Below are 15926 nucleotides of genomic sequence, written 5' to 3' on the forward strand. Positions count from 1 at the left end.
TAGCCTGCTTCACTGTCCAGGTGATCCGTGGTCAAATGCTGAGCTTTATTTCCTAGATTTCTCTTGTGTTAAAACATGCATCAGAAGTGGCATCAAAGCTCCTATTACCATATTGATATTTTGCTTAGTGACATTATTAAAAATTAAAATTTCTCATGCAATATGCTGTTACAAAAAAAAAAGGAAAAACCAAGTTAGTATCAGAAGCTGGTCAGCCAGACTTTCAAAATGGTGAACATAGCAAAGTCATTCAAACGGTGGAACTCAAAACCCTAAGTCAAGCATGAGGAGTGCATCCTGGCACAGATGCACTGTGTGTTCGTGAGGACTATAGAGCCTTCTCTTTTGGTGCATTGGCTTGGTTTTCACTGCCAAAGAGCACAGCTATTGTATCATTCATCAAATCTGAATCTGTGTGTCAGACTTCCGTAGAACTGGATGTTTGATTTGTTTTTACCAACAAAGTCATCATTGTGGGTGAGCAGATAATGCTGGAACTGCTACTTTTTAAGGTTATTATAAAGAGTAGCTGGGAACTAAAGCTCTGGGTTGTCTTGTATAGGGAAGCAGTTCTTACTCTACTCCTTCAAGAATATCTCTCACAAGAAGCAAAGGGCGAGCGTGAGGAGAAGGAGTGCAGTGCTGATGGAAAATGACCACTGCCTTATTCCTATGGGAAGGACTGGTGGGCAAATCAGATTTGCATGCAACTCTGATTTTGACGGGCTTTATAAATTTGATTTTTATCTTCATTTTTTCAGTTGCAGTAAGTTCTGGAAGTTTGGACAGCTTTATTCTAAATTAAGAAGCCCCCTCCCCTTTCATTTGAAAGATAACAGATATATTTTGAGCCCTTGTTCTGCTGTGGAAGAGTGCCTTACAGTGTGACACCTGTCAACCAGAAGCGGTTTTCTTGGTGTATGTTGGCTTAGAATTAAACCTAAATTCTTGAATGATATACTTAATGCACTTCACAAAATGTCCTCATTCTCTGCATGCATGAAGATTATTTTAGGGGTTATTAATAACTGGTATTTCATAAAACACTGAACTTTTCTGAAAATGTTCAGCCTTAAAAAAACAAACAAACAAACAAAAAAGCCTCAGCTAGTAGAGGAGCTATTTCTTATCGCTTAGACCTGCTGCTCTCAATGCCTCAACAGCCAGGAGGCTATTACTTTCTAGTGCTGTTCAAATGCAGGTTTACAGGGCAACAATAACATGTAGAATGGAATATTGGAGTAGTTTTATATCTGGAAAGCTGTGAGGCAGTAACTTGGAATTGTTTTTGTACATTTTATATTGCATATAAACAGGCAGCTTTCGGTCAAAAAAGCTACAGGCAGTGGTTGATTAGTTTTTCCTTCCTGGGCATTTCTTGCAACTGCTGTTCAAGTGCAGATTGTACCAGATCTTGTGAGCTAAGAATAAAATGGGTATTTTCCTTGAGTTTTTCCATAACATAGCTGTAGCTACTACTTGACACCTTCCACATTTTTCTGAATACCTTACTCAATGCTCTTAGTAAGACTTTATTGGTATAACGACTGCTTAGATTAATGCTTTAAGAAGTAAAGATATATGCAAGGGTGTTGTGGGGGGAGAAATGAACAACACCCTCCCACCATCAATTTAAGTCTTTTTCTCCTCACTACGTTAATTACTTAGGACTTCTAATGGCTGTGTTGCAGAGACTCTTAGCCAGACTCATTTTTTCATTGCATTTGGAAAGATATTTAATTGCTTGGCAGAACAAATTAAATATTCTGTTGAATCTTTTATTGAATTATAATAGTCAGATTAAGTCTTGGCAATCAAAGTGAAGCAATAAATGGTAAGATGGTGTTGCGGTAATCATGTCTTATTGGTAATATTTACTGAGATTAGTCATTAAGTATTGTACTCTTTATTTTGTGCAGATGTAAACTAGTATCTATGTCCTATCTTGTTGGAGAGCATCAGAGATGCATTTAATGGTGTTAATTATCCTAATTATCATAAAAGAATGTACGACTGGATACATTTGCTTAATCTTCTATTTCATCTCTGAGGATTTTAAGGTCTTGGCAACAATTAAAAGTGAAAACCGTTTTAGCAGTGTCCTCCCTATACCTTGGCATGCGTTCCTTCCTTAAAATCAGTCTGTGGCATAGTTTTAATAGGGGTTGTAGTCTTTATTTCTGGAAGGGGCCGGTATTGAAGTAATAGAATCAGGAGTCTGAGATGCAGTGAAAGATTGACAAAAAACTTGCTGATTGTGTTTGGGTAGTTAGTCTCTGAGTGTAAAATTCACCAGAAGTCTTTGTTTGTTTGTTTGTTTCTTTGTTGGGAGTTTTTTTTGGGGGGGGGGGGGAGGTTGTTTGTTTTTAGTTCTGCTTCTTTTTAAATAAAATTAACCAAAAACCTATCTTGAAATTGTGGCACTTTTATTCAAGGATCTCAAGACTGCTCTTCTCCCTGTCAATAATGACAACTTCACCTGTGTTTACCTTAGACCTAGAGAGGCATGGAAATGAAGTTCTGTGCCCAAAGAACCAGACAAGTCTGTAAGAGATTTTGGAGGAAAGACTCAGTTCTAATCCCATTCTATGTGCAGTTTTAATGTTTAAAATATTGACTTTATAAGTTCCAGGTTCTTATTCTGACCCTAAAATTAATGGTAGAGCTGGTCAAAACTTTTCCAGGGGAACAGGATCTTTGTTAGAAAGTGATTATTTGATTTGATCAGTTTTGTATGGGAACATTATTGATTCCATCAAAACTTTCTGGCTGCCTACTAAGGTGCATTGGCTCCTTGTTGGCTGTTGATATCTCTAGGATGTCTGGCTGGCAAGTTGCTCAGGGTTTCCAGGCTGTCTGACCTGCCTGCCTAATAGTTTTCACAAGCTCCTTGCCCACTAGGTAAATAAGTGATTGGGCTTCCAAACTTCATGTACTGCCTGTCTGCCAAGTTACCCCCAGTCAGCCAGGGAGATGGTCACAAATTTTTGAAGAATTCCTGGTTTAAAAGAACTGAAATGAAGCTTTGGACTTCTTGATCTGGTTTGGAATAGGTTTGGTTTTTCCCCCCCCCAGAAAAGTGACTCTTTTTCTGTGATGGAGAAATTCAGGTTCCTGTACAGTTATGGTTTGTCTGTGCTTATAAAAAGACACTGGATTAACTAATCAAAAGACTGTTTGTAGCTAACATCTGTAAATTGGTGAATGTTGTTGACTGAATGAACTGGAATAGTGGAGGGAAGAGCTGGCTCTTGCTCAAAGGCTCTGCTTGGTTTTAATGAAAATTTAGTGTGCAGTATTCTGTTGCTTAATTAAATAATCATTTGTTGCCATTTCCTCTACTAAGTATCGACCAAAAAAGAATGAAGCTGAATTCATAGTGTTTTGCCCCGTAGTTCAAAAGAATTAATGAGCATACAATTTCAGTGCCAGTGGCTGTTAAACAGAAACATAATTCCAGCCAATCAGAGTACATATGAGCATTGTTGTCTTACTGGTAATAATGAGCATTTAAAAATGTATTTAATGTTGTAATGAAACCTCATTTGACAACTGTTTAATTTCAAATATAGTTTCATAGTTAGTAGGGTCAGAAGGGACCTGAGAAGATCATCAAGTCTGACCCCCTGCCATGGCAGGAAAGAGTACTGGGGTCAAACCACCCTGGCAAGGTGATTGTCTAACCTCCTCCTAAAGACCCCCAGGGTAGGAGCCAGCACCACTTCGCTTGGAAGTCGGTTCCAGATCCTAGTTGCCCTGACAGTGAAGTAGCACCTCCTGATGTCTAATCTGAATTTACCCTCTGCCAGCTTGTGACCATTATTTCTAGTCACTTCTGGTAGAGTGGGGAACAGGGACTCCTCCAATGCCTGCTGGTCTCCTCTGACTAGTTTGTAACAGGCCACTAGATCCCCCCTCAGCCTTCTCTTGTGGAGGCTGAACAGGTTCAGGTCCCGCTGCCCCCGATCATGCGAGTGGCCCTCCTCTGGACCCTCTGCACATTGTCCACATCCCTCTTGAAGTGCGGCGCCCAGAACTGGATGCAGTACTCCAGCTGCGGCCTGACCAGTGCCGCATAGAGGGGGAGGATCACCTCCTTGGACCTGCTTGAGATGCATCTGTGGATGCATGACAAGGTACAGTTGGCCTTCCTGCCTGCCTCCCCACACTGCGGGGGCATGTTCATCTTGGCATCAATGATGACTCCAAGATCCTTTTCTGCCTCTGCACTGATGAGAAGGGAGTTCCCCAGCCTGTAGGTATGGTGCCGGTTGTTCCTCCCCAGGTGCATCGCCTTGCACTTGTCAGTGTTGAAACCCATCCTGTTCTCACCCGCCCACCCCTGTAATCTGTCTAGGTCTGATTGTAGCCTATTCCTTCCTTCCAGCTTGCCCACATCCTCCCACATCTTAGTGTCCTCTGCGAATTTGAACAGGGTGCTTTTTACCCCCTCGTCCAAGTCACTGATGAAGATGTTGAACAGTGTGGGCCCGAGGACCGAGCCCTGGGGGACCCCACTGCCCACATCCCTCCAGGTTGAAAATGACTCATACACCACCACTGTCTGCGTGTGGCCCTCCAGCCAGTTGGTGACCCATTTGACTGTGTAGGTGTTGATGCCACAGTCCCCTAGTTTTTTAATGAGAACAGGGTGAGAGACGGTGTCAGAGGCCTTCCGAAAGTGCAGAAAGACTGTCCACTCCTACCCCTGCATCTAAGGATTTTGTGACTTGGTTATAGAAGGCCACCGGGTTGGTCTGACAGGACCTGCCTCTAATGAACCCATGTTGGTCACCCCTAAGCATAATCTCTCCTGCTGGCCCCTCATGGACCTGTGCCAGAATAATCCCTTCAAAAAACTTACCCAGGATCGAGGTAAGACTAACTGGCCTATAGTTCCCCTGGTCCTCCTTCCTCCCTTTTTTGAAGATGGGAACCACAATGGCCCTCTTCCAGTCCTCTGGCACCACACCAGAGCACCACGAGTGCTCGTAAAGCCGTGGTGGGGTCCCACAATGACCTCAGCTAATCCCCTCAGCACTCTGGGGTGGAGATTGTCCGGACCAGCTGATACATATGGAATCCATTTAGTCATTAGACAAAAAGTGGCCCTGTCTGCTAGGCAAGACTTGCTTGATTTCATATTGCAGGTTAAATTTTGCTTACAGTGAACTTGAAAGACTATATACCAATATCTGTGGTGGTTTTAATTTTCTTTTTTTTATTTATAAGAACTTTTGAATCATTTAGAAACTGGCAGTGAAATGTATAAGATGAAGTCAAACCTGACTGCTATGCAACTGCTAGATACTTTTAATTTTAAGAGATGAGCCATTTATTTTTAACCAGGTAAAGAGAATATATTTCACGTCCATTCTTCCCTCCTAATCCTGTGGAATTCTTCATGGTTCAGGTTTAGTTAGCTCTTGCAGATTTCTCGCAGATCCTGTTTAAAAGTTTTGGAAACCAACATCATAACAAGTTCTGGTTTGGCAGTCATTTCAGCTGTACCTTGAGTAAAAACAAGTAACTAATAGGCAAAATGTGAGCCAGAAACTGACCACAACTGAATACCTCTGCTTTATATTATAATTAAAAAAATGTTCACATAAAGTATTCAAGTGGTTCAAGAATAGCTTCTAGTAAAGTTAAGTTTACAAAAAAGCAACTGTTTTGGAAAGTAATTTGTCCCATCTTAGCTAAGAATGTTTAAAATTAACTGAAATGTAAAACAAAAAATTATATTTTAGGAATTACTGTTACCCGTTACCTGGAGACAGATAATGTTTTTTTCCCCTGCTATGGCAACAAGAGAATGTGAACATACAGTACCCCATAACTTGGAGTTCTGCCACAAAATAGATGAAAATTATAAGTCCAGCACCAGGGTAGCATCTATAGTGGTCTGCAGTTTCAAATCTGCATCATAATCTAGTTCTTTTTAATCCTTGTCCACATACTCCTTTGCCCCCATCCCACAAATGGAAAGTAACTTTAGAGTAAACCAAAGCTTTTGTGTGGTACCCATAAATCAAGTGTTGAGTGTTTTTCTTGCTGTAGGAAGAGGTGGTTGTCAGCAGCAATAAAAAAGTATTTTTCTACTTGAAAAACAGTGGAGTAACCAAACATAACTTCCTTCCCAGTCCCTTAATTCATGTAGCATGCATCTTATCTTTCAGTGAAGGGGAATGGTATATTCAAACAAATTTTTATTCTAAGTATTTTGTTTTTGAGATACCACTTTGAAACCCAAAAGCGTTAGTTGTTTTTTTCCTGTTGTTTTACTGGTCATGTTGTGTAGCTATAAACTGATGTTTTTGCACTGTTTTGTAACTGAATTAAATAATTGTTAAAGGGATAATACAGTTCCCCTATGTAAATGTATGTTAGAAGACAGAGAAAGGGCTGTCTCATAATTAAATATATGACCCATGGGTTGGTTCCATTTTCATCAAGTTTGCATTATGTTTACATATATATAAGTACTCTCAAATTTTAAAATGTAGTAGACATGCAGAAGAAAAAAACTTAATGCAAAATAAGATGGTTGAGTCTTTCTCTGGCCTGGTATGCAAGTTAATTTATTATGGGTTTATTTAATTTAGTATTAAAATAGCAAAATAAGCACAAAATTGTTCAAGTATTTGAAATATTGCCATTAGAAGTCAATGGTAAGCTCTAATTCTCTATACATTTATGGATTTTAGTTACAAGTTGTTTTAGATACTCTTGCAGTCCAGAGTGTTATGCGTTGGCTGTTTTGCGGGGGAGGGGTTTGTAAAACAATACAGGTATATGATGCTTTTCATTTATGAAGCCAAGTTATATTTGTGGTGGAGAAATTAATTAGTATGCATGTGATCCATGTTGTAGACCTAAATAATAGGCTTGAAAAAAACTTAGCCCCTCCCCCAAAGTTTAAAGTGGTAATTTGATTTGTATTTTTTCTAGCATTTATGAAATCTACGAGCTAGCTGTCAAATTTGGGTGTGAGTTTCAGCTTCAGTAGAATAGGGAATTGCATCTGGTTTGGGAATTATTAGATTTTAAATGGTATCTGGCTCTCTATCTCTGTCTCCTAATGTGGTCTTGTATTTCTCTTTAAAGGATCAAAAACTTATTTTGAGCCCAGCATGGTTACTTCTAAATTAGATAGTGAGACTGTTGTAGAATACCAGTAAACTGTCAGCTGCCCTCAGTAGTTCTGGTTTTGATACATCTGCTTCTGCACCATTCATCAGCTGGCTAAGTGAGACTTCCTTCCGAATCGATCTTGTAGTCAGAGCATAAATTTCTGTAGCTGATTAAAAACAAAACAAAAAAGAATTTTATAGGTGCTCTATTTTTAAATGAAAATTGAACTAAATTGGAGTATTTAAGGCTTTACAGTTTTTAAAGTGGGCCTGTAGAATGTTTTGAGATTGGAGTCCTCTTTAAGGCACTCAGGGATGTGGAAACATTCCTGTGTCCTAATTGAAATTGTTGAAATATTCTCCAGTGTGTTCATGTACTTTACTGTGTTGTCTGTCTTCTAAGATGTTGTGTGGTCAGTCCGTGTCTGGATAACATTACAGTACCTAAACCAAGAAGATTAATTTCTTAGAAACTTGAAGGGAATGCATTTGCTTTCCAATGGCTCTTCTGCCTGCTTCCTGTTAATAAATACAATCTAAAGACGACATAGTGTAATGCTAAGGGTTGAGCATGCATATCTGTAATGTGTAAGGGTAAACACAGTGTTTTAGCTCCAAAACCAAATGCTATAAATCCAGCATATTAAGTTTAAATTTAAAAGAAAGCCAAATAGTCTTGAGACTTGGAAGTGTACCAGTAAGATGTCCAAATGACCTTAACTTTGCCTTGTAGTGGTTACCAATCATACTTTTTGTTAGGGTTGGTTGGGTTTTGCAGGATAAAACCATATATTATTTAGGATTAGGGGCGTATTTTAGGGATTTAGAAATTCTGTCTTTTGAACAGCCGAATCCATGGCACTCCTATTTTACAGTCTTTTTCGTTTTTGTTTTTTTTCCATATCGTCTCTCAGAAATTCTTTTTGTCTGAATAAATGTTGAAAAGTGTTATATATTTATAGAGTGTACTTGGTAGCCATGTCTGAGACAACAAGACATACAAAAAACTAGAACTCTTGGTTCCAAAATGATACATTTTATTAGACCAACTGGGAAATCGCAAGAAAATTGTCCTTTTCTGCAAGCTTTCAGGATCAAAGTCCCTTTGTCTGGGAAAAGTATAAATGGTACAAGATAGTAAAAAGTCCCCCTAGGTAGGAAATAAACTATAAGCAGCCTTCCCTTCCCTTCTGTGCTGTGCTGAGGGGGGGCATGGCCAGGCCCAGCAGGACACTCTGATTAGGGGGGGTGTCCCCCACCCCCAACCAGCCCAGCACAGCCCAGCAAGGAACTGACAAAACAGTGTTTATCACCCCATTCAGAAAACAACAGAGGGCATTATCAGCTACCTGTTGATTCTGCTTTTGTCCCATCTGCCACAGCACAGACCAGACTGTAGCCAGCCTGTGGCCTGGTGGCTAATGCTGAGTGGTGTCTTTGAAGGACAGGGGAATGAATGCCTGCTTAGCACAGAGTGGGGAGGGGAGGTGGAGAGAAGTCAGGCAGATGCCTGCCGAGCTCCAGCCAAGGAGCAGAGGGGAAGGGCCAGTCCTTTTGTGAAACAGAGCCCAGCCCAGCCCAGAGAGCATGCTGGGGTAGTCTGGTTTATTTTAAACCAGCAAGGGGTCTGGGACAGACATTGAAAAAACCGGTTTGACCCCAGTCAGTTAAGTCTGATACTATATTCAACCAGGTTTATCTCGGACCGGTTTCAGCCATTTTCACACTGGTTTATATGCACTGAACATATGTTCTGTTACAAGTTTAAACCAGTTTCTGATTTCTTAAACCGGTTTATGTGTAATGTCTGTCCCTAACCCCTGTGTTCAAATCCTACTGGTGACATGAAAATGGGGCCTCATCCAAAGCCCTTTGAAGTCAGTAGAAAGATTCCTATTTGACTTCAATGAGATCTGGATCTGGCCTATACAGTGAAATAACTAAAATTATAGAGACGGCAGGTATTAGTTTCTAGGCCTGTGTGAGTCGGCAGTGATCTGATCCGATTTCAGATCCGGCTGCTTCCGAGCCACCTCAGAGATCTGGCCGTAGGGTATAATGGGGGAATCAATTAAATATCTACAACTTTGTTTTTGTCCAATTTGGATAAAGCAGCCTTCATCCTCTCTGCAGAGTCTACCACTCCTGAAAAATCTGTTCAAATTGGACAGAAAACAACAACGTTATATAATTTTATTGTTTCCCCATTATATCCTATGGCTGGATCTCCGAGGCGGCTCTGAACTGCATCAGGAAGCCGAACGAGGCCAGCACTTTGACCCAGATGTGGTGCTTCGGACCCTGAAGCATCCGAAGCTTCTCCGGATCCGAAGCTGTCTGAAGCCTTGCACAGCCCTGTTAGTTTCAGGATAGTGCCTTGGGAAATATTGTTGCCGACTTATGGTAGATAGAATCCGACTTGTGACTAGAAGATTTCACTGGGACTTTCATTTAGCCGGTTTCAGCAGACTTATAAAATTAGTGCATGATGTGTCTATATAAAGCTGTTGTGTGGTAAAGTAAATAGCAGATGGTGAGCTGTAGTTAGATGTAAAATCCGAATTACAGTAGGATCAGTAGGTAATAATTCACTGTACTCTGCGTCTAAATGGGTAAGCATTTATTGATTGATTAGACTTATATGCTACCCTTCCCAACAGAGGGTCAGGGCAACTTACAGTGGGAGAATAGTATAGCATTTATGAAACAGGAAAAATGCTTATTTGAACTGGAGAAAATGCAAAACAGAAACTGTCTAAACAATATTCAAGCCTAATTTGCTATGTTGGAGCTTAGCAAACAGTAAAACAGCATAGGGTCTGGTAAAAACAGTTTTGGCTCAGATATTTAGAGGAAGCTTGGGACTTCTAGGTTTTAAGGAGTCGGGGGAAGAATTGGCCTGTGTACTTTAATAAATATAAATAAAATACAGCTTAAAATGTTAAATATCCCTAAAAGGTAAGGAAGGCGGATTTCTGGGGGCGTTTTTTAGTAACCAAGAAATATTTTCGGGTTTCTTGAGTAACTTAGAAAGATTCTTACCTAGCAACCCAAATTAATGGGAACAGTTTACTACCTTAACATCCCCATCTGCCTGTTTAGGGCAGTTTGAAGACCTCTTTATACAGCTGGAAAAGTGTAAAAAGGCTGGTGTTCTGCCTCAAGATTTCTAATTTACTTGTTATATTAATGAAGGAATCTAGTTATTACTTGGATCAGGACGCATGACATTTTAGGAAAAGGTTTTGTTAAACTTTGTATTAGTTATCAGGTTTACTTTTCCTTATTTCTGGTGGACTATCATATTTATGGCTTTCTCTGCCTTTTTTCTCCTTCTGCTCCCCTAGCATTTGCGGCAGTAGGTCACACTGCTTCTGCATGACATCTGCTTTTCCAACAGTAATATCAGCATTTTGGAATTTGCTAATTTAATCTAGTCAATTTTTCTTTTTCTTAAGGTTGTTGGCAATAGTAAAAAATTGTTTGATAAAAATGTAGGTGCAATTAAAATAAGATCTTAATTTTGAGCACGTTTAATCTCCATAGAATTTTAGAGCAACTTCTAGAAAAACTCAAGTCAAGTTTGTATTGTTAACTTTGCCTTCGCCTTTGCCTGTGTGACTGATAGTCTTTAATTATGGGATCACATGCTGTTTTTTCACTCAAAAGCAAAGTAATATTCAACTTAAATACACAGACATAGTATCTTCAGCATTATTTCATTTTTTTAATACTTCAATTATTTTTATTATCAAAATGATCAAAAATATGGACTTGTGTTATAAATTTTCTTGCAGTATTAATTTTAATAATTCTGTTGGCACCTCTGAATCGTACAGAATCTTAACTGCCTAGACTCCACAGTTGAATTTAATTAAGAAGGTTTTACTTAAACTTTTTGTCCTGGGACTAGTTTAACAGTTGCATAGGTATCATTTTATTCTATGCAGGGGCTGGATAGGCATCTATCTATGGTGATTTGGGAACAGCAAATCCTGTATCTGTGCAGTTTGACCTTGCACAGGCCCCTGGAGTCTCATAGGCTGTGAGGTCCCTTCCAAGCCCTTGTTTCAGTGATTATGCTAGGATAGCAGTAGCCCCCATGTGGACAGACTTGTTCTAGTATGCCACTGTTCACTACTTTCAGTTTAGCTTAAACTCATTCCTAGTAACAAATGCCAAACCTGAAAAGATGCTCATTAATGCTATGAGTTATATTGAAAACTGTCCTGTGTAAGTAAGGTGCCCTCATTATGTCAGCAAACTTTATGGGCTTTTTTATTACACTATGAAATCTGCATGAGTACAATTTATAATGTTCTCTTTTCACATAAATAACTTTCAAGCAGTCTTTTTCTGGCATACTTTTACAGCCATGTCCTACCCTGTATTATATGCATGTCTTGGGTTGTAGAGTTGTTTGTTACTTTCATGGTATAACAAGGAGCTTAATGCTCCTGTTTCTTTAAGAGAAAAAAGGGTGCAGGGAGGGCTCAGTCATCAATTAGGGGAGATACCTGACCAGAAAGGGGTCAAGTTTAGGTGTATATACACCCAGGTCCTGAGTTGGGCATGCAGTCTGGCCCCTGGAGACTGATGTGAGAGGAGCTCCTGAGCAGACTACAGGGAGAGACTCCTGATGGTCACCGAGGAAGCCTCTGGGTAATACAGCCTTAAGGCTGGGGTAACTCCGGCAGTTTAGGGAGGGACTAAGAGGACGTGGAGGTCCCAGGTTAGGGAGGACTGTGCAGAGGAGGAGGTCCCAACAAACCCAGGAGCAGGGCCAGAGCCTTGGGAGTAAGGCCAGAGCCCAGAAACAGGGCAGAGGAGACCCAAAGTGCCCAGGGAGGGGCCAAGAGGGTGATGTGGAGCAGGGCCAAGGGCCCTTAGATTAATTGAAACTAGGGCTGAGGGTCCATGGAACTGACTGATGATAAGTGATTGATTGGTAAAGTCTACAAGGCATGGGTGTGGCTAAAAGGGGAGACTGAGAGGCAATGAAATTGTCCTTAAGGCAGTGAGTAGGTAGACCATGGCTCATGAGCGGATAAGATCTCACTCGGGGATCCCTGGAGCAGCCTCCTGTTTCTAAATACATGTTAACAGCAAGGCTTGGCAGGAAAGCAGAAGGGGAGAATGCTTAAAAGACAAGGAGAAATAAAGGCTGAGTGACTACCAGGCAGCGTCATGGCCAGACCTGAGGCTGGCCTTTGTTACATTTGGTGCGTTGGCCAGGAAGGGCTGTGTGCACGCAGGGACTCAGTTTCCCCTCTGTAGAATATACACACAAGTAGGCATAGAAATTTCGGGGGGCAAGAAGTCCTGTGGGTTGCAGGGTGGGAATATAACGGCCAGAATGAGAATCTTTGCATGACTGCAAATGGGATGCTGAATAAACCCAAGAGGAGACTCTTCTAGTTCTGGGTAAGACCTGAAAACTGCACCTTCCTGGGGGCTGGTGTAGTGTGGGGCTACTCATGACAGGATAGCCTCTATAAAGTACCACATGTTGCAGCCCCAGGGAAAGGCAAGTATAGGGTGCCTTAAAACCCTACACCCCACTGCCCTATGGGTTATTTTGTGTTAGGAAAAAGACTAAAGGACAGGGAGAAACAAAGGCTGAGCGGTCACCAGGGGAAGGCTGGCCTTTGCAGTGGCCAATAAAGCAGAGCTAAGATGGTGCTTAGAACCTTAACTCTGGTATCTCTGGATTTTTGAAGGCTTTGCTGTGCAGCCTTAGTACTGTATTATTACTATGGAACATGATTTGAAAGGACAGTCAAGATGAAGTATGTAGGCTTCAGTATACAAGGCTTAATGGATTACTTTTTCCATTGCTCATTTTAAAATTAAAGCACCAGCTTCCTGTTTTCCTTGTACCAAACTCTCATTTATCTGCGCTCTTATAATTCCTAAAGCAGTCTGTTTGGAGAGGAATTCAGTGAAGTGACTGAGAAGGGGACTTCTACTTAACCTTTCATCTCGCAAGCGACCAGTTTAGTGCTAAACAGGTTATTTTTAGTTTCTAATTTAGGGAATTAATATTTCCAGATTTGTTTTGTCATAGCTTGGTTCTCTGCTGAATTGGAAAGGCTTGTAGCCAGCACAAACCTTTGGGGGATTGCTCTAACTGTTCTACACTAATCCATTATGAATCTTTATCCATTATGTATTTTAATCTATAACAAGACAGTCTAGCTGGTTGCATGGTCACTGGAATATTTTAAGTCTAGACTGCTGTCTTATGAAACCAAAGGCCATCTTATGCAATAGTCAGAAGTTTCCGAACTGAAACACTGCAGTTTCTGAAGACATTTCTTTATCATATGATGGCATCATCTGGAAGATAACTCTTGGAGCCAGCAGAAATGCAGTGGGGGCCCTGAACTAGGTTACAGGCTCTATAGGCCGGAATGGCTTAGAACAGGGGTTCCCAAACTGATACGCATATCCCTGGGGGTACACAAGACATCTCTGGGGGGGTATGCAAGAGAATTTGTGTAATGGCAGATTCAGTTTTCATTACAATAATAATTGGCATTTATGGGGTTAAAACATAAAATGTATGCTGGTAGGAGTATGCAGGCAGCTGGTAAATCTGGAAGGGGATACGCAATAAGAAAAAGTTGTGAGACCTTTGGCTTAGAAGATTGCTTCCTAATCTTTCCTTTGGGTGGTATTAGTGGGCTCTGTAGAAAGTGATGTAATCAGTTTCCAAGTGTGGTAGAAAGGATACAGCAACACTAGACTTTGGAAGAGGACACAAAGTGGGAAATAGAAAAACTTTGCCTAGTCTTCCCTTTTTTACTTGTCATCATCAAAAGATTAGTATTTTGGAAACTCAAGAGATGATATAATTCATCAGAAGTATGACATGACACAAATCCTTTTGGTTTTCTATCCCCTTTGTGACTTGGTGCCATAAAAATAGCTTTCAGAAAACTTCAGCATGCAACTGAATTTTTATACTAAGCAGAGGAATTAATTGAAGATGAAGTTGATATAATCTTTTGGTCTCTTAATATCCCAAAGACTTTAAAAGTTACTGTGCTTATGTTCATCGTTTTAAGCCGCCAGTGAAATGCTGCCACTTAGGTAGGACATTTTCAGTTCACATTGCTGTAACATTTTTTAATGAAGTAACATTAAAAAATAGGCCACAAATGAATGAGGCCCTATCTAAATGAAATTATATAGGAAGGGGCAGTTGTTGAGTTAAGTAATGAAAACATGACTGCAAGTATATTTGCCTAATGGAATGCTAACTTTTGTCTTTCAGAGCCATGGTGTCATGGAAAGGGATATATTTTCTACTTGCACTGTTCCTCGGAAGTTTTTTTGGAAGTATTTTCATGCTCGGTCCTTTTCTACCTTTGATGTTTGTTTCCCCTACCTGGTATCGCTGGATCGTGGACCGAATTGTAGCCACTTGGCTCACACTTCCAGTGGTAAGTTGCAACATGAGTGTACTTCTAGTGAGCCTTTATATTTAGATTGTCTTACAACACTCTTGATGTTATGAAAATGTTCTTAACAATTTCCAGCACTTCATCTAGCACCTACTGGGAGCGTAGGACTTAATTTAGCCAATTTAACACATGTGAAAGGCAATGAACTTTGTTCACACTAGTTACTTAGTGTGCTAACTAGCATCACATCTTAAATCCTAATATTGACAGGTCTTTTTAAGAAGTCTCCAAATCCATCCTCCAGATGCCTTCTGAGCCAGATGCCTTCAAATATTTTTGAACTTTCATTCAACTTAATATAAATAGTTATTTTACATCAGACCTCACCCTGTTGTTTTCATTCTGTTTCACAGGACTATGAAAAATATCTCCCTTGCATGCCCAGTGCATCAGAAATGTTGCATTATTGGTAATGAAATTACAGTTCAGTTAAGGCTTCTTTCTTGGGTGGTAGTTTTATCCTCCAGTGGCCAACTCCCATTTTTTCTTCCTTTTCCCTTTCCCAAAACAATATAGCAACAATTGTAATAGAATGGAAATTGCAGAACAAATGACTTTCTTTAAAATATATTTAAAGTGATTTCTTAATCAAGGCCAAAAGAGGAGCGGACTTGGTAGAAGACCTGAGTAAAGCAAAGAGTAGTAGAGCACAATAGAGCTTCCAGCAGTCTTCTGTATCTCATCAGTGTAGTAGCTGTATAAAAGAAAGAGGACCCCATATCAACACAATTTTCCATTTAATTGAGTTATACAACTGTAAAAAGTGTTATGGGATCTAACAAAGTCCCTATAACATGGCTTAATCAGTTTAGCTTAAGTTACTTTGGTCCATTTTGTGTTTTCCCGCAGTTCGTCATCTGCTCAGTGTACTCTTTATTATTGTTCACAAATAGTTGAGAATTCAGAAATTTTATTCATAAATATCATATTTATCTCAATCTAAGATGTCTTCAAATGAAGATAACCACCCAGTGATTGAACTTTATATGGAAGATCATACTTTTTTTTTAGCTTTCCATGTATGGAATCTAATTACTGAGGGAGTGTCTTTAAATTCATCCCCCATGGCGGAGATATGGGGAGGCAGCTAGCCAGAACTCTGCCCCTCGCCTTCCCCATTTGCTTTAGCAGCTCTGGCTCTGGGGCAGTTGGAAACAGCAGCAGCTTAGGGTAGAACAGAATGTGAGCATTGGGGAGAGGGAGCAGTGGTGGGGGAGCGGCTGCATAGTCTTCCCCATGCTCCCTCTGAATTGCATAGCATGGGTTTCCCCCACATGGTCTCTCCTGGATGCCCCCCTCCCTTACTCCCTGCATAGTCTCCACT

The 15926-nt window shown here is 40.4% G+C and overlaps 1 protein-coding gene across 1 annotated transcript in view; it reads left to right on the forward strand.

Annotated features, from left to right (window-relative positions):
- LCLAT1 (lysocardiolipin acyltransferase 1) overlaps positions 1-15926 on the forward strand; it is a 242612-nt gene that overhangs the window by 84148 nt on the left and 142538 nt on the right. Inside the window, exon 3 of the mRNA XM_090047279.1 lies at positions 14413-14581. Within this exon, the coding sequence (XP_089903405.1) occupies positions 14417-14581 (165 nt within the window). The 5' untranslated portion in view covers positions 14413-14416. The remainder of the gene's footprint in view (positions 1-14412; positions 14582-15926) is intronic.

The sequence above is a fragment of the Crocodylus siamensis genome, chromosome 1, assembly GCF_052110815.1.
Source record: "Crocodylus siamensis isolate JL-2025a chromosome 1, ASM5211081v1, whole genome shotgun sequence".
Lineage (NCBI taxonomy): Eukaryota > Metazoa > Chordata > Crocodylia > Crocodylidae > Crocodylus > Crocodylus siamensis.